This window comes from Neoarius graeffei, chromosome 9, assembly GCF_027579695.1.
Source record: "Neoarius graeffei isolate fNeoGra1 chromosome 9, fNeoGra1.pri, whole genome shotgun sequence".
NCBI lineage: Eukaryota > Metazoa > Chordata > Actinopteri > Siluriformes > Ariidae > Neoarius > Neoarius graeffei.
The window spans coordinates 94,230,397-94,249,575 of record NC_083577.1 but is presented as its reverse complement, the minus strand read 5'-3'; the positions used below and the strand labels follow the sequence as shown (position 1 = coordinate 94,249,575).

General features: G+C 45.6%; 1 protein-coding gene across 6 annotated transcripts in view; it reads right to left on the bottom strand.

Annotated features, from left to right (window-relative positions):
- The window catches only part of LOC132892100 (histamine N-methyltransferase-like), an 80,682-nt gene that overhangs the window by 43,727 nt on the left and 17,776 nt on the right, over positions 1–19,179 (bottom strand). For all 6 annotated transcript variants that reach the window (XM_060930496.1, XM_060930498.1, XM_060930497.1 and 3 more), the window contains exon 2: positions 8,074–8,217. In XM_060930496.1, the coding sequence (XP_060786479.1) occupies positions 8,074–8,210 (137 nt within the window). In that variant the 5' untranslated portion in view covers positions 8,211–8,217. The remainder of the gene's footprint in view (positions 1–8,073; positions 8,218–19,179) is intronic.

Genomic DNA, 19,179 nt, shown 5'->3' with positions numbered 1-19,179 from the left:
AAAAAGAAAAAAAAAAAAAAAACTACCCTTCAGTGTCAGTCCACATTCTATTTCGAGGGGAGAAATTTAGTGTAAAGGCAGCAGTTAATCCTCACCTTACCCACTCGATAATTTTGGGGACTGATTGGCCGGGATTTCAGGAATTAATGACTCATTTAGTGAAGAGTGGGGCCTGCTATAATTTAGCCGGGGGAGGTCCTGGTGTGTCATTGGCGGGAACAGCTGTCACAGAGCCATCTACGTCATCACCACGTCAGAGTGAGGAGCAGCAGGCTCCTCCTCCCTGTCTCAGGAAATCCCTCGCGGATTTCCTGCTAGAGGAGTCGCGAGACGAGACTCTGCGGCATGCGTTTGACGAAGTGAGAGTACTCAATGGTCAAATGCTCCAGCCAAACGCCACCCCATCCTTCCCCTATTTTTCCATTATGAAGAATAGATTATACCAAGGGTGGCACGGTGGTGTAGTGGTTAGCGCTGTCGCCTCACAGCAAGAAGGTCCTGGGTTCGAACCCCGGGTCCGGCGAGGGCCTTTCTGTGTGGAGTTTGCATGTTCTCCCCGTGTCCGCGTGGGTTTCCTCCGGGTGCTCCGGTTTCCCCCACAGTCCAAAGACATGCAGGTTAGGTTAACTGGTGACTCTAAATTGACCGTAGGTGTGAATGTGAGTGTGAATGGTTGTCTGTGTCTATGTGTCAGCCCTGTGATGACCTGGCGACTTGTCCAGGGTGTACCCTGCCTTTCGCCCGTAGTCAGCTGGGATAGGCTCCAGCTTGCCTGCGACCCTGTAGAAGGATAAAGCGGCTAGAGATAATGAGATGAGATTATACCAAGTGACGCAAGACAACTCGATCACACAACTTTTGATCCCAAAGAGCCACCGGGAATTGGTATTCCAGGCGGCTCACTTTAATCCCATGGCTGGACACTTGGGGCAGGATAAGACACTAGCCTGAATAATGGCCCGGTTCTATTGGCCAGGGATTTGCGGCGATGTCCGTACGGCGTGCCGGTTAGTAAATCCAGCGGCCATTCCAAAAGCGCCTTTGCGCCCTCTGCCATTAATCGAGATCCCATTCGAAAGAATTGGGATGGATCTAGTCAGGCCATTAGATCAGTCAACACGAGGGTATCACTTTATTTTAGTTCTGGTAGACTATACAATGCGATACCCAGAAGCAGTGCCTCTTCGCAATATCTCAGCATGTAGTATTGCGGAAGCACTCTTCCACGTCATCTCCCGAGTTGGAATCCCCAAAGAGATTCTGACTGATCAAGGACATAATAAAAAAAAAGTTTGCACACGAGGAAGCAAGCGATTGGGATAAATGGCTCAAACCCGTTATTCGCAGTGCGAGAGGTCCCACAAGCCTCCACAGGGTTCTCCCCGTTCAAATTATTATATGGGCGTAAGCCGTGTGGCATCCTAGATGTACTATGGGAAAATTGGGAGGAGGGACCTTCAACGAGCAAAAATGAAATTCAATACGTTATCAACCTGCACGCAAAACTCCACACACTCACACACCTAACCCAGGAGAATTTGCGGCAGGCCCAAGAACGGCAAATCCGCCTGTATGACAGGGGTACGCGCCTTAGGGAGTTCACATCGGGAGATAAAGTACTTGCGCTGTTGCCCACGTCAAGCTCCAAATTGATCGCCAAGTGGCAAGGACCCTTTGAGGTCACACGGCGAGTCGGGGACGTCGACTATGAGGTGAGGCGAACGGACAGGGGTGGGGCACTACAGATTTACCAACTCAATCTGCTCAAACTTTGGAACGAGGAGGTCCCCGTGGTATTAGTGTCGTTGGTTCCAGAGAAGGCGGAGCTGGGGCCGGAGGTTCAAAAGGGAACATTGACATCACTTACCTCTCCGGTCCCCTGTGGAGACCACCTCTCCCCGACCCAACTCACGGAGGTTGCCCAGCTGCAGACCGAATTTTCGGATGTGTTCTCGCCCCTGCCCGGCCGCACCCGCCTCATAGAACACCACATTGAGACGCCCCCGGGGGTGGTAGTGCACAGCTGCCCTTACAGGCTGCCCGAACACAAGAAAAAGGTGGTTCGGGAAGAACTCGAGGCCATGCTCGACATGGGCATCGTCGAGGAGTCCCACAGTGACTGGAGCAGCCCGGTGGTCTTGGTTCCCAAGGCCGACGGGTCAGTCCGGTTCTGTGTGGACTATAGAAAAGTCAATGCAGTGTCTAAATTCGATGCGTACCCAATGCCTCGTATTGACGAGTTGTTGGATCAACTAGGCACGGCTCGCTTTTATTCGACACTGGATTTGAAAAAGGATTATTAGCAGATACCCTTGACTCCATTATCCCAAGAAAAAAAACAGCCTTTTCTCACACCGTTTGGCTTACACCAATTTCTCACACTTCCTTTTGGGCTGTTTGGGGCACCCGCTACGTTCCAGCGGCTTATGGACAGGGTCCTCTGCCCCCATGCCACCTATGCGGCCGCATACTTAGACAATATTATAATCTATAGTAATGACTGGCCGCGGCATCTGCAACACCTGAGGGCCGTCCTTGGATCGCTGAGGTGAGCGGGTCTCACAGCCAACCCGAAGAAGTGTGCGACTGGGCAGGTGGAAGTACGGTATCTGGGCTTCCACTTGGGCAATGGGCAGGTGCATCCCCAAATTAATAAGACAGCAGCGATTGCAGCCTGCCCGAGGCCCAAGACCAAAAAGGGGGTGAGACAGTTCCTGGGGCTGGCTGGCTACTATCGTAGGTTTATATCCAATTATTCGGACATCACCAGCCTGCTGACTGCTCACTAAAAAGGGGGCACCAGATCCGGTCCACTGGACGGAACAATGCCAGCGGGCTTTCTCTGAGGTGAAGGCTGCATTGTGTGGGGGGCCACTGTTACACTCCCCTAACTTTTCTCTCCCCTTTATGTTGCAGACGGACGCGTCGGACAGAGAGCTGGGGGCTGTTTTGTCCCAGGAGGTGGAGGGGGAGGATCGCCCAGTGCTGTACATCAGCAGAAAGCTGTCGGTGTGTGAGGGATGCTACAGCACGATAGAGAAGGAGTGCCTAGCCATCAAGTGGGCGGTCCTCGCCCTCCATTACTACCTGCTGGGACACCCTTTCACCCTCTGTTCGGACCACACGCCCCTCCAGTGGCTCCACCAAATGAAGGATGCCAACGCGTGGATCACCTGTTGGTATCTGGCACTCCAGCCCGTTAACTTCAAGGTCCCCACAGGCTGGGGGCACAGATGGTCGTGGTGGACTTCCTCTCCCGCCAGGGGGGGGAGTTGGCTGCAGGCCGGACAGCTGCCTGGCCTGAGTCGGCCGATGGGGGTATGTGGCAGCGGGGGCGTGGTCAAGCATCGGTCTGGGAACGGAGGGTGGAGTCAGGGAAGGTAAATGGCAGAATCACTGCACCTGATGTCAGTTAGCCTGTGTTTGTGTGTCTTCCCAGTGATCACGCCCTATAAAAGGAGAGAGAGAGAGCAGATGAAGGGAGCTCTCTCCCCAACCAGACGACTTGTGGGTCTGTGCGTGTCTATGTGGCTGGGAGATTATAAGTCACTGAAAAGTGCAAAAATAAAGAGTTTTGGAAACTCAGTTCTGGCCTGCCATACTTCTGTGCTCCACCCACCCGTCCAAAGTTCTACAATCATATTTTCACACAAGTCCTAAAAGTAGATAAAGAGAACCCAGTTAAACAAACGTGACAAAAATATTATACTTGGTCATTTATTTATTGAGGAAAATGATCCAATATTACACATCTGTGAGTGGCAAAAGTATGTGAACCTTTGCTTTCAGTATCTGGTGTGACCCCCTTGTGCAGCAATAACTGCAACTAAACGTTTGTGGTAACTGTTGCTCAGTCCTGCACACCAGCTTGGAGGAATTTTAGCCCATTCCTCCGTACAGAACAGCTTCAACTCTGGGAAGTTGGTGGGTTTCCTCACATGAACTGCTCGCTTCAGGTCCTTCCACAACATTTCCATTGGATTAAGGTCAGGACTTTGACTTGGCCATTCCAAAACATTAACTTTATTCTTCTTTAACCATTCTTTGGTAGAACGACTTGTGTGCTTAGGGTCGTTGTCTTGCTGCATGACCCACCTTCTCTTGAGATTCAGTTCATGGACAGATATCCTGACATTTTCCTTTAGAATTCGCTGGTATAATTCAGAGTTCATTGTTCCATCAATGCCAGCAAGCCATCCTGGCCCAGATGCAGTAAAACAGGCCCAAACCATGATACTACCACCACCATGTTTCACAGATGGGATAAGGTTCTTATGCTGGAATGCAGTGTTTTAATTTCTCCAAACATAACGCTTATTATTTAAACTAAAAGTTCTATTTTGGTCTTATCAGTCCACAAAACATTTTTCCAATAGCCTTCTGGCTTGTCCACGTGAGCTTTAACAAACTGCAAACGAGCAGCAATGTTCTTTTTGGAGAGCAGTGGCTTTCTCCTTGCAACCCTGCCATGCACACCATTGTTGTTCAGTGTTCTCCTGATGGTGAACTCATTAACATTAGCCAATGTGAGAGAGGCCTTCAGTTGCTTAGAAGTTACCCTAGGGTCCTTTGTGACCTCGCCAACTATTACACACCTTGCTCTTGGAGTGATCTTTGTTGGTCGACCACTCCTGGGGAGGGTAACAATGGTCTTGAATTTCCTCCATTTGTACACAATCTGTCTGACTGTGGATTGGTGGAGTCCAAACTCTTTAGAGATGGTTTTGTAACCTTTTCCAGCCTGATGAGCATCAACAACGCTTTTTCTGAGGTCCTCAGAAATCTCCTTTCTTCATGCCATGATCCACAAACATGCGTTGGGAAGATCAAACTTTGATAGATCCCTGTCCTTTAAATAAAACAGGGTGCCCACTCACACCTGGTTGTCATCCCATTGATTGAAAACACCGGACTCTAATTTCACCTTCAAATTAACTGCTAATCCTAGAGGTTGACATACTTTTGCCACTCACAGATATGTAATATTGGATTATTTTCCTCAAGAACTGGGTTCTCTTTATCTACTTTTAGTACTTGTGTGAAAATCTGTTCTTGTTTTCGGTCATATTTATGCAGAACTATAGAAAATTCGAAAGGGTTCACAAACTTTCAAGAACCACTGTATGCACACTCCAGATCTCTGTTTTTTCATCTTACTGTTTGTCACAATTTAAAACAAACAAACAAACAAAAAAAAAACTATTTGCACCTTTAAAATGGTAGGCATGTTGTATAAATCAAATGGTGCCAACCCCCAAAAATCCATTTTAATTCCAGCTTGAAATGGAACAATACAGGCCAAACACCAAGGGGGATGAATACTTTTGCAAGACACTGTACTCCATCTTGCTCCTACTGACTTTCATTCCCCTTCTCTCTAGTGCAGACCTCCATGTCACTACAGATCATCTGCAAACATCATTGTCCATGGAGCCTCTTGCCTGATGTCATCTGTCAACCTGTCCATTACCATCACAAACAAGAAAGGGCTTAGGGTCAAGCCCTGATGCAATCCAACATCCAGCTTAAATGCCTCCATCATTCCCACTGCACATCTCACTGCTGTCACACTGTCTTCATACACATCCTGCACCAATCTCACATACTTCTCCGCCACTCCTGATTTCCTCATGCACCACAACTCCTCTCTCGGCACCCTGTCATCTGCCTTCTCCAAATCCATAAACACACAATACAGCTCTTTCTGGCCTTCTCTATACTTTTCCATCAACATTCTCAAAGCGAATACTGCATCTGTAATACTCTTTCCTGGCATGAAACCACATTACTGCTCACATACGCATCTCCACCTCTCCTCTTAGCCGAGCTTCCACTACTCTTTCCCATAACTTCATGCTGTGGCTGGTCAGCTTCATGCTTTGGTCATTACTGCAGTACTGAACATCTCCCTTGTTCTTGAATATTGGTACCAGTATAATACTACTCCACTCCTCAGGCATCCCCTCACTTTCCAAGAAGATCTTACTTCTCTGCCACTCCTGATTTCCTCAAGAAGTACCACAACTCCTCTCTCAGCACCCTGTCATCTGTTCAACAATCTCCTCAAAAGGTCAACTGCCATCTCTCCTAAGCATCTCCATGCCTCCACTGGTATATCATCTGGCCCAACTGCCTTACCACTCTTCATGGCTCTTCTTACTTCCTCTTTGTTAATCTGCTGTACTTCCTGATTCACCATCTCCACCTTGGCCAACCTTCTCTCTTTCGTTTTCTTCATTCATCAGCTTCTCAAAAGTTCTCTCCATCCACCTTCTCAACACACGCTTCACTTGTCAACACATTTCCATCTGCATCCTTTATCAGCCGAACCTGCTGCACAGCCTTCCCCGCTTGATCTCATTGTCTTGCTAATCAGTACAGGTCCTTTTCTCCATCCTTAGTGTCTAACCTTTCATATAGTTCATCATATGCCGTTTCCTTTGCCACTGCTCTCTTTGCTTTCCTTCACATCTTGTATTCTTGTCTGCTCCCTTGAGCTTTCTTTTTATCCCAGTTTTACTTTACGAACTTCTTCCTCCTTATACTCTCCTGGACTTTCTCATTCCACCACCAAGTTTCACTGTCTTCCTTTCTTTGTCCTGATGTCACTCCCAGCAACTTCCTAGCTGTCTCCCTCACCACTTCTGCCACAGTTGTCCATCTAATGCCTCTTCTTATTAGGAAGATAATGAGACTGAAGTTACAGCACATGGTGGAGGATTTGATTCCCCTCCCTTATATAGAGGATGTGCAGTCACGTGACCCGCACGTGTGTACTCCGCCCACTCCGGCATATTGGACGGCATCAGGATAGTTTACCTTTCGCGAGCGTAATGGATCCAGGGAGTAATCCCCAAGAAAATTCGGAAAATACCCCATCTACATCGTGCGATTACTTGTCTAAGTTTGTTCAGCATCTTGAAGGTGACGTGAGGCAGCGTTACATGGAAAAGTGTTCCAGGTTGGGGATTGCAGATCCGTACAACTTGCCGCAATCCTTGTTCAGGGAAATTCGGAGCTGCGGTGCCGGCGATTTGCCCGATCTGGCCTACCACGACATTTACAATTTTCTCGTTAATCGTGAAACGTGTTACACTGGCAAAGCCCTCAAAGCTTACAAGAGCCTGGAAGCTTATAAATATTTTGTTGCGGGATGGGTTTCTCAACTATACCTCTGGAAGTTCCCGAAGAAGAATGTCTACTTGATAACCTCACGGGTAAGTGGCATTAAGACGTTTATCAAAGAGACTATGCAGGATGTTTTATCTTAAGAACGCTCGAAATTTAAACTCAGTTCCAGATAATGACAGGGTTGTAAATATGTATGTTTTGTCTGAAAAACAGGAAATCAGAAAGCTGCGCACGTTTGCGCAGCTTCCGCGAAAACGTGGGCAGCTTTCTAATTTACTGTTTTCTTCTCATACTTCCTATTTTTCATGGACTGTAAGGCATTTGCTTATTTAGTAATTTTAATACAGAATTTACTCTGATTAAATTATTCAGACACTCCAACACCCCCCCCAAAGAAAAAAAATCGGGTCTGCGCGATTCAGCTGTGAAAAAGGCGCATCCGCCGTTTGCATCCCTGTTTAAACTCATAGGTTAACCGACTTTAACCGGCTAATGAGGCTCGGTGGTCGGTCAAGATTTTTTTTTAGTTTTCGCCATCCCTACTATGGATTGGCCTTTCAAAGGCATATATGAGCCAAAAAGATAAAACATTGTCATAGACTAGGCCAGGGTAGTAGGGCTAGGCATAGCCATTTTAAACTTTAGATACTGTCTAGTTTCTAAGTATGCAGTTATCATTCAATCTGAAAATCAACTTAACAGATGTACTAGGAGTATTGAATTAGAAGATTGCACCAAATGCTGAACAAGATATAACCATTCTCGAAAGATCTACTCCCTCCCCCACACTTGATAATTAGAACGGGTTCGTCTAAGTTCTATGCACGGCCTTGCCATCCAAAATGGCAGATAATTACTATCACGTGACCTCGTGACGTCATGTGCACGCTCTCTATACTGTGACCCGTGTGTGTGTGTGTGTGTGTGTGTACACAGACATACGCAGTCAGGATTTCTGGAAGTGTGCTATGGATGAAGTCTCTCATACTCTGGTGTTCAGACGAGCACTCCAGAAACAGCTCGAACACCTTCAGGTATCTGGAGTAATCATCCACCAGGCTTCTGATCTGAACTGCCATCTTTTTCCTTAAACACAGAGAAACAATTTTAATTAAAAATCTTAAAAGACTCTTACAGGTCATTCGTTTTTACACACACACAAAGGATTCGCTAATGGAACAATAATGGCTGTCAAAATAGGGACAACCATGGAAACCCAATTTTGACAAGCTATCGAACTAATTTCCCCTCATCCTCTGACAAACTACTGCTAATTTTTTAGTGTAATGCACGATCATATTACCAAATGTTAAAATCCGCAATATAAGTAATAAACATTATTATTATTATTATTATTAATCATTTTTTTCAAAACTTGGTGCCAATAAGCATAACTTTATTTTTTTGCTGCAAGTGCTTTAAATAAGCAATATTAGGACGAGAAATGACAGCAAATTGTGTGTTTCATTTGATGTCCATTTAACTATGACCTAAAAATCAGCATTCAAGGGGATTCCCCATGGAGTTAAATTGTTTGTTTTGTTTCTTAAGTCAATTAAGTATTCATTTTTTTAACCAATGTTTTTATTGAATTTTTACATATAAAAACATTCACACAGGAAAACACAATAAATGTCAAATAAGATTAATCATAGTCTGTTCACACACGGGGGGGGGGGGGGGGGGGGGGAAACCAACCCCCACACAGCACAGCAGCATCACAGTGATGGGGTTTCTTGACACCCAAGAAAGTCCAGTATAGGTTTCCACATTTCTTCAAATTCTCCTGCCCGTCCTCTAGTTATACAAGTCAGTCTTTCCAGTACAACACGAGATGCCATCTCCCTCACCCATAGATTTATTGAAGATCCTTCCATCTTCCTCCAGAATAGTGCTACCATCCTCCTGGCCTGCAGGAGTCCGAAGTCAATTAACATGGTTGTTAATTTTACAACAGTCAAAGTCTTTTGGATATACAGTGGTGCTTGAAAGTTTGTGAACCCTTTAGAATTTTCTATATTTCTGCATAAATATGACCGAAAACATCATCAGAGTTTCACACAAGTCCTAAAAGTAGATAAAGAGAACCCAGTTAAACAAGTGAGACAAAAATACTATACTTGGTCATTCATTTATTGAGGAAAATGATCCAATATTACATACCGTAAAATACCAAATAATAGCCCGGGCGATTATTTGTCTCAATCACGTAAGAGACCCGGCGCGTATTAGAGACTAGGCGGCTATTTGGAACAGGCGATTAATTCCTTCTTCACAAACACCTTCCCCAAAATCTACCTCAAAACGGGGGAAAAAAAATCACTCAGATAGGCCTACTTTTAACCAGTATAACTTACAGTTTGTTTAGAGTTAGATTACAGATAGCACGGTGCCGACTTCGGGGAATTTTGAAGACGCAGAATGCATCTTCGCATGGCACAGTCGGGGTGGATAAAGGATAAATCACACACCTTTTCCTGTTAATGACTAGTTAAGCGCATGCTTTACAAAATAATCAAGAAACCACACCATTGTCTGTGCGCAGCACTGTGATTTAATTACTCTGCAAAGTTATGGTCACTTGCTATCACCCTCACCCATGCAGCCTCCACCCTTTGCGCTTCGCGATGTCTGTCAATCTGAAATTGCATGGAGGGCGCGACGTTGAAGCAACATAATTAGGGTGCGAAGTGTCAAACCAAAGGGTTTTTTCTTATGCTGAAAAATAAGTGACCTGCAGTGGCTACATACTGTCATCTTGCATCACGTTTCTCTCCAAGACGTCTCCCTATTTGGCCGATATGAGCCTATTCCCCGAGTGAGTTGGTACGGTGGCTCGACCCCGTAGAAAACTTAAAGTTCGGATGAAAGTTAGTTGAATAGGTTACTGACTTGTAGGCCTACATGTTGCCTGCCTGACGCGTGCTTCTGCCCAACTTGCACGACAGATTACTTGTTGAAAAGGCCCCTTGGATTAGATTGGCCGTGAGCAGACTGAAATGCATGTTAGAACGCTCTCACCTTTTTTGTAAAGCGTCTTCCAGATCCGAATGGGTAAGGGCAAGTGAAATGGTATAAGGTCTTTAATAAAACTCAGTGTGTGCTTTGACGCATGCATTCGGCAATTTAGGTCGTTTAACAGAAGCAGCAGTCCAACCTTGGAAACCCGCAGTCCTCAATGTCACCACACACGCTGGCTTTCGTTGGGTATACCCAAAGGGGTGGCTAAGACATCTGTCAAAAGTTACGGAGTTGCATTCCTCAAGAAATATTACGGTAGACCAAGATTATAACATTGAAATGGCATGTTTATTATCACGTAACAAAATGTTGTAAACAGTATTATAGAAATAATTTCATTCATTCATATTGTTTCGGTAGAAAACTATGCAATGCAAAATCGTTTAAACACCAGAAAACCAGAAAAATGCTGGGCCTCAAGATTCTAGATAGAACGTTCGGACGCTTTTTTTTTAGACCCCGGCGAGTATTCGGAACCGGCCTTTATTTGTCACAACACACGCGTACACCCGGCCGTTAAAGGGAACTCGGCGGTTAATTGGAACTCGGCTATTATTTGGTATTTCACGGTATTTGTGAGTGGCAAAAGTATGTGAACCTTTGCTTTCAGTATCTGGTGTGACCCCCCCTTGTGCAGCAATAACTGCAACTAAACGTTTCTGGTAACTGTTGATCAGTCCTGCACACTGGCTTGAGGAATTTTAGCCCATTCCTCCGTACAGAACAGCTTCAACTCTGGGATGTTGGTGGGTTTCCTCACATTAACTGCTTGCTTCAGGTCCTTCCACAACATTTCGATTGGATTAAGGTCAGAACTTTGACTTGGCCATTGCAAAACATTAACTTTATTCTTCTTTAACCATTCTTTGGTAGAACGACTTGTGTGCTTAGGGTCGTTGTCCTGCTGCATGACCCACCTTCTCTTGAGATTCAGTTCATGGACAGATGTCCTGAAATTTTCCCTTTAGAATTCATTGTTCCATCAATGATGGCGAGCCGTCCTGGCCCAGATGCAGCAAAACAGGCCCAAACCATCAATCACCATGTTTCACAGATGGGATAAGGTTCTAATGCTGGAATGCAGTGTTTTAATTTCTCCAAACATAACGCTTCTTATTTAAACCAAAAAGTTCTATTTTGATCTCATCCATCCACAAAACATTTTTCCAATAGCCTTCTGGCTTGTCCACGTGAGCTTCAACAAACTGCAGTCGAGCAGCAATGTTCTTTTTGAAGAGCAGTGGCTTTCTACTTGCAACCCTGCCATGCACACCATTGTTATTCAGTGTTCTCCTGATGGTGGACTCATGAACATTTAACATTGGCCAATGTGAGAGAGGCCTTCAGTTGCTTAGAAGTTACCCTGGGGTCCTTTGTGACCTCGCCGACTATTACACACCTTGCTCTTGGAGTGATCTTTGTTGGTCGACCACTCCTAGAGAGGGTAACAATACTCTTGAATTTCCTTCATTTGTACACAATCTGTGTCTGTGGATTGGTGGAGTCCAAACTCTTCAGAGTTGGTTTTGTAACCTTTTCCAGCCTCATGAGCATCAACAATGCTTTTTCTGAGGTCCTCAGAAATCTCCTTTGTTCGTGCCATGATACACTTCCACAAACGTTTTGTGAAAATCAAACTTTGATAGATCCCTGTTCTTTAAATAAAACAGGGTGCCCAGTCACACCTGATTGTCATCCCATTGATTGAAAACACCTGACTAATTTCACCTTCAAATTAACTGCTAATCCTAGAGGTTCACATACTTTTGCCACTCACAGATACGTAATATTGGATCCTTTTCCTCAATAAATAAATGACCAAGTATAATATTTGTCTCATTTGTTTAAGTGGGTTCTCTTTATCTACTCTTAGGACTTGTGTGAAAATCTGATGTTTTGGGTCATATTTATGCAGAAATATAGAAAATTCTAAAGGGTTCACAAACTTTCAAGTACCACTGTATGTCTAGTACACAGTTTTGGTTGGTATGGCACTTGTACTCCAGCTATCTCAGATACAGTCTGGGCAATTGACTTCCAATATTTTTTTCAATTTAGGACAATCCCATACACAGTAAAACAGGGTACCTTTTCTTTCTAAGCATTTGATACAAGCGTCTGGGACATCAGGGGACCAGCGATTCAGCTTGACCGGGATAATATAAGTTCTCATCAGCCATTTGTATTGTAGCAACTTCATTCTTGTATTAATTGATTGTTTTTGAGCTTTAAGACAAGCTTTTTTCCCCCCCAGTCAGCTTCTTGTATGCCCTCTTGAACATCCAGTTTCCATGCCTCTAGTCTATCTAGAGTTGATTCTTTATCGTATATTATCAAAACTATGTAAAATAAAGAGATCTGACCTCTCCCCTTTAAATTTAGAAATCTAAGAGTAATATGTCCCTGATGTGGGTGGAGTACAGAAGCATAGCAGGCAGGAGTTGATGTTCTCACACACTTTATTTTTCTTATTTTCTTGCTTTTCAGCTTTACTCACTCACTGCTTACACACAGTCACACATGCAACGCAACCACACGTGCTCTGGTCAGGAGAGACTCGAAGATTTTCAATATGTGATAGTGGAGGTTCCAATACTATATGCCTATGTTTTGATAATATAAAATGTTTTAATTGCAAGTATTTAAAAAAAAAAAAGTGTTTTTTTCAGTACATGTCTGATATAACTGATCAAAATGTAAGAAAGTTGCCATTCACATAAAAGGTCCTCGATTTTCTTCAGACCTTTAAATCAGCCCAAATTTTGAAACCCCCCCCCCCCCCCATCTGCTTTTCCTGCCCTAAAGTACAGGTTACCCCATATGGGGAAAAACAAGAGATGAGAGGGGTATCTAACCGTGCTGATGTGCTTTATACCAGATGTCAAGAGTATTTTTGAGGAATGGGTTCAGTCGTTCTCCAAGTTTCTTGGATCTGCAGAGTATAGATATAATTTTATTGGGAGGTTTGGTACTGATGTCTGCTCAATAATTCACCCAGGGTAGAGGAGCCTCCATTGAGAAATCAAACATTGCAGAGCACAGCTGAGCAGACTAGTAATATTTTAGATTTGGAAGCCGTAGCCCTCCCCTTTCATAAGGCAGGCAAGGTAGCCCGAGTCTCAATCTAGGTTTCTTATTATTCCAAATGAACTTACTAAAAATAAATAAATAAATAAATAAATAAATAAACTGTTAAGGTTTTCAAAAAATGGTTTTGGTAGTGGAAGAGGGAGTGACTGAAAAAGGTATAGGAATTTAGGTGATGTATTCATTTTGATCATATTTATCTAGCCAAACACTGACATGGGCATTATCTTCCATCGATCCAGTGTCTCCTGTATTTCATTGATTAATGGGTCATAGTTTACTGGGACAATTGTTTTAATTTCAGGGGTAATTCTGACACCAAGGTAAGCAGATCCTTCCTTTGCATTAATGAAAGAGGTTTTTATAACTGGTTTCAGTCTGTCTTCTTTGTTCAAAAATAGTATTGATGATTAAGTTGTTAATATAACCAGAGAAACATCCAAACAATTCAATCTCTGGCATTAAATTGGGAATACTCCGAAAAAGGTTTATTAGAAAAAGAATTACATGGTCAGCATATAAGGATATTCGATGTTCCCGTTGTCCTAGTTGTACACCTGACAGGCCCATATGCGTTCTAACTGCCATTGCCAAAGGCAATATGGCCAATATAAATAGCATCGGTGACAAAGGACATCCTTGGTGTGTAGATCATTCCAAGATGACTGCTTTAGAAACTATTATTTGTTAAGACATTGGCCATTAGATTTGTATATAAAATCTGAATCCATCTGAGAAAGCTCTTTCCAAATCCGAATCTGGGCAAAACATTAAATAAATAGGACCATTTTATCCTATCGAGCACCTGTCGGGCATCCAGTGATATTACTGCTGTGTCCTTAGCATCAAGGATTTCATGAATTATATTAAGGACTCCTCCAATATAATAAAAATAATAATAATAAAATTCTTAATTTCCCTGAGGGAACCCACCCAAAGGGATCAATAAAGTTTTATCTAATCTAATATTATGAAATCCTTGGCATTTTTGCACAAAACCATTCTGATTGTTATGGACTAGATGTGGGATATAAGGATCTAATCTCCTTGCTAAGGCTTTACAAAGTATTTTTGTGTCTGAGCCCAATAGGCTTATTGGGCTGAATGAGGATCGTTCTGTAGAAGGCTTGCCTGGTTTCAAGATGAACGTTATCATTGCCAACCTTGGGGGGGGGGGGGGGGGGGGGGTTTCCATTTCAATAAGATTCATTGTACATATTTAAGAGTGGAACAAGTCATTTTTCTTGAAACGCTTTGTAAAATTCAATCGGTAGGCCATCAGGTCCTGGCGTTTTACCACTGTTAATATTTTGTATGGCCAATGATCTCTTCAGCTGTTAAACCACCTTCCAAAACTTTTTTTGCATCTTCTGTCAGCGTCTGGAACTGAAGCCGATTAAGAAATGCATCTCGTTCTTCTGCAGCTTGGGGGCATTCTGATTTATATAAACGCTCATAAAATTCTCAAAAAATGTTATTAATTTCCATTGGCTCTACTATTAGATTTCCTGAAGGAGTTACTACACTGTTAATTGCTCTGACTGCATTTTTTAAATTCACCACACCAAAAGTTTTCCAGCCTTTTCTCCCTGATCATAGCAAGATAGTTTGTGGTTGAAACATTCTGCAGCACTACCAAACAGATAATTTGTTATAATTAGCTCTCAGAAAGTAGTAGATTTCTTTGATTTGTTACATTGTCCCTTTCATTTAGCTCTGTCTCTAACTTTTTAATTTGTTTTTCCAAAGTCTTCCTTTTTGTTTTTCCTTGTTTGGCCTTGGAGGTTGTGTAACTTTCAATTTCTCCCCTAATGTAAAACCTTGAATGCTTCCCAGCTCATGCTACGGTAGCACTAGTGTGATCTGTATTAAACTCAAAATAGTTCTCTGTCTTAGTTCCCACAAATTTTACAAAGTCTGGGTTTTGCAGACATCTCACCTGGAATTGCCAGTTAGAGTGTATGAATAAGTTTTTCTCTAAAAATATTTAAAGAAACAGCAGCGTGGTCGCTTATTACTACAACCCCGATTCCAAAAAAGTTGGGACAAAGTACAAATTGTAAATAAAAATGGAATGCAATGATGTGGAAGTGTCAAAATTCCATATTTTATTCAGAATAGAGCATAGAGGACATATCAAATGTTTAAACTGAGAAAATGTATCATTTAAAGAGAAAAATTATGTGATTTTAAATTTCATGACAACACCACATCTCAAAAAAGTTGGGACACGGCCATGTTTACTACTGTGAGACATCCCCTTTTCTCTTTACAACAGTTTGTAAACGTTTGGGGACTGAGGAGACAAGTTGCTCAAGTTTAGGGATAGGAATGTTAACCCATTTGTGGCAGCGGGGGCGTGGTCAAGCGTCAGTCTGTGACCGGAGGGTGGAGTCAGGGAAGGTAAGTGGCAGAATCACTGCACCTGAGGTCTATTAACACGTGTTTGTGTGTCTTCCCCAGTGACCGCGCCCTACTTAAAGAGAGAGCGAGAGCAGAGGGGGAGCTCTCTCCCCAACCAGACGACTTGTGTGTGTGTGTGTGTGTGTGTGTGTGTGTGTGTGGCTGGGAGAATTAGAGAGCGACTGAAAAGTGCACAATAAAAGAGTTTTTTTGTTTTTTTTTTTAAACTTAATTCTAGCCGGCCGTAATTCTGTGCTCCACCCACTCATAAGAACTGCCACAGTGGTGCTGAAAACCGGGATCGGGGCACAGGAAAAGAACAGCCCCATGGAGTCCTCCCCCTTTGCAGACCTGGTCCACGCCCTCGCCACGGCCCAGCAAAGCCAGCACCAGGCACTTGTCGCCCTCCGGAAGGAGCAAGAGCACCGGTTCGAGGCCCTGGTGTTGGTGCAGCAGGAAGATCGACAGGCGTTCCGGCACCTCCACCGCCGCGGGCCCTTCTCCCCTCACCCTAAGATGGACCCGCATGATGACCCCGAGGCCTTCATGCAGGCAGCAGAGGCCTTAGGCTGGCCGATGGAACAGCGCGTGGCGCGCCTCCTCCCCCTGCTAACGGGCGAGGCACAGCTGGCCGCGCTACAGCTCCCCGCCGACCGCTCTACGCGGACCTTCGCCAGGCTGTCCTCCAGCAGGTGGGGCGCACCCCCGAACAACAGCGACAGCGCTTCCGCACTCTGCGCCTGGAGGAAGTCAGCCGGCCGGCGGTGGATGAGGGCCGACAACCGCGATGCCGAAGGAATCAATCAATCAGGTGGTACTGGAGCAGTTCATCGCACGGCTACCAGAGGCCACCGCCCGGCGTCGCTGGATCAGGCCATCGAGCTGGCGGAGGACCGTTTGGCGGCTGTTCCGACTGCAGGACAGGGGACATCCTCTTCTTCCCTCCGTCTCTCCCCCCCTCCTCCTGCGTCTTGTCCTCGCCCTGTTCCCCCACCGCAGAGACGGGGGCCGGCCCCACCCCAGCCGGCCCGTCGCACCCGCGGTGCCCTCCCGTTTTTCCCTTCTGTGTCTGTCTCTTCCCTCCCTCAGGTGAGTGAGCCCCAGAGCGCCGGTGCAGAGAGGAGGCCCAGGCCGGTTTGCTGGTGCTGCGGGAAGCCGGGCCACCTCCAACAGCAGTGCTCAGCCATGGAAGTGGGCGCGGTGGTTCGGATCCCCGACACGCCAGTAGCCGCCCTCGATCGGGCCGGAGCGTATCGCATACCGGTGAGTGTCCAAGGGGATACATATCAGGCATTGGTGGACTCTGGCTGTAATCAGACCTCAATTCACCAAAGCCTGGTGCAATACGAGGCATTGAGGGGAGCATAAGGGGTGAAGGTGTTGTGTGTGCACGGGGATGTACACAGCTACCCTTTAGTGTCGGTCCACATTCTTTTCCGAGGGGAAAAATTTAGAGTAAAGGCAGCAGTTAATCCTCGCCTCACCCACTCGATAATTTTGGGGACTGATTGGCCGGGATTTGGGGAGTTAATGAGCCATTTAGTGAAGAGTGGGTCCTGCCGTAGTTCAGCAGGGGGAGGTCCCGGTGTCGCATTGGCAGGAGCAGCTGTGACAGAGCCGTCTACTTCATCTCCGCGTCAGAGTAAGGAGCAGCAGGCTCCTCCTCCCTCTCTTGGGGAATCCGTTGCGGATTTCCCGTTAGAGCGGTCACAAGACGAGACTCTGCTGCATGCATTTGACCAAGCGAGAGTAATCGATGGTCAAACGCTCCAGCCAAATGCCACCCCGTCCTTCCCCTATTTTTCTATTAGAAGGCTAGATTATACCAAGTGACACAGGACACTCAGACTAAAAAGAGTGTTAAGTCAAAGGGGAGAGAAACATTCCTCTAAGTTACATACAGATGTGTCAGACAGGGGGCTGTTTTGTCCCAGGAGGTGGAGGGGGAGGACCGTCCAGTGCTGTACATCAGCAGGTAGCTGTCGGTACGTGAGGGGCACTACAGCACCATCGACAAAGAGTGCCTCGCGATCAAGTGGGCGGTCCTCGCCCTCCGTTACTACCTGCTGGGACGCCCTTTCACCCTCTGTTTGGACCACGCGCCCCTCCAGTGGCTCCACCACATGAAGGATGCCAACGCGCAGATCACCCGTTGGTATCTGGCACTCCAACCCTTTAACTTCAAGGTAATCCACAGGCCAGGGGCACAGATGGTCGTGGACCATCTGACGTGGAAGTCAGATGGACTTCCTCTCCCGTCGGGGGGGGGGGGAGTGTCGGCTGCAGGCCGGACAGCCGCCCGGCCTGAGTCGGGCGGTGGGGGTATGAGGCAGCGGGGGCGTGGTCAAGCGGCAGTCTGTGACCGGAAGGCGGAGTCAGGGAAGGTAAGTGGCAGAATCACTGCACCTGAGGTCTATTAACGTGCGTTTGTGTGTCTTCCCCAGTGACCGCGCCCTACTTAAAGAGAGTGTGAGAGCAGAGGGAGAGCCCTCTCCCCAACCAGACAACTTGCGTGTGTGGGGGGCTGGGAGAATCAGAGTGCGACTGAAAAGTGCAAAATAAGTTTTTTTTTAACTTAATTCTGGCCTGCCGTCCTTCTGTGCTCCACCCACTCATACGAACTGCCACACCATTCTTGTCTAATGTAGGATCCTAGTTGCTCAACTGTCTTAGGTCTTTTTTTGTTGTATCTTCTGTTTTATAATGCACCAAATGTTTTCTATGGGTGAAAGATCTGGACTGCAGGCTGGCCAGTTCAGTACCCGGACCCTTCTTCTACACAGCCATGATGCTGTAATTGATGCAGTATGTGGTTTGGCATTGTCATGTTGGAAAATGCAAGGTCTTCCCTGAAAGAGACGTCATCTGGATGGGAAAATATGTTGCTCTAGAACCTGGATATACCTTTCAGCACTCATGGTGTCTTTCCAGATGTGTAAGCTGCCCATGCCACACCCACTAATGCAACCCCATACCATCAGAGATGCAGGCCATTTCAATTGCCTGATGGCTGCGACAATATTCGCCCCGTTGTTATGCGGGCGATCTTTTTCTCCTCTATTTTCCATTCGGCAAGTGTCTCGCGCAATGCGTCTTCTAAATTGTCCGCTGAATGTGTCTCTGGCATGAAACTCGTCTGCAGGCATTTGGACTGCATTGCCCACTCTCGGTCCACAGAATGTACGGTAGCTGACATGTAGGGCATCATGTTGCAGCTGGACCACATATCCGTTATCAAGGCCAAATATTCCACATCACCTAGCGCTTTTTTTCTTTACGTGCCAAAGCCTCGGATGAGTATCTAATACTTTTAATAATAATAATATATTTAATAATGTGGTATTAAAATCCCCCCCCACCCACGATATGATCGTCCATCACGATGTTTGCACTGTAAACATCGTCGATGCCAATTAAGGGGACATCGCACAGCCCTATGACACAGGGCTGACCACAGAACAGTTTTCCACTTTGCCACAGTCCATTTAAAATGAGCCTTGGGCCAGAGAAGACGTCTGCGCTTCTGGATCATGTTTA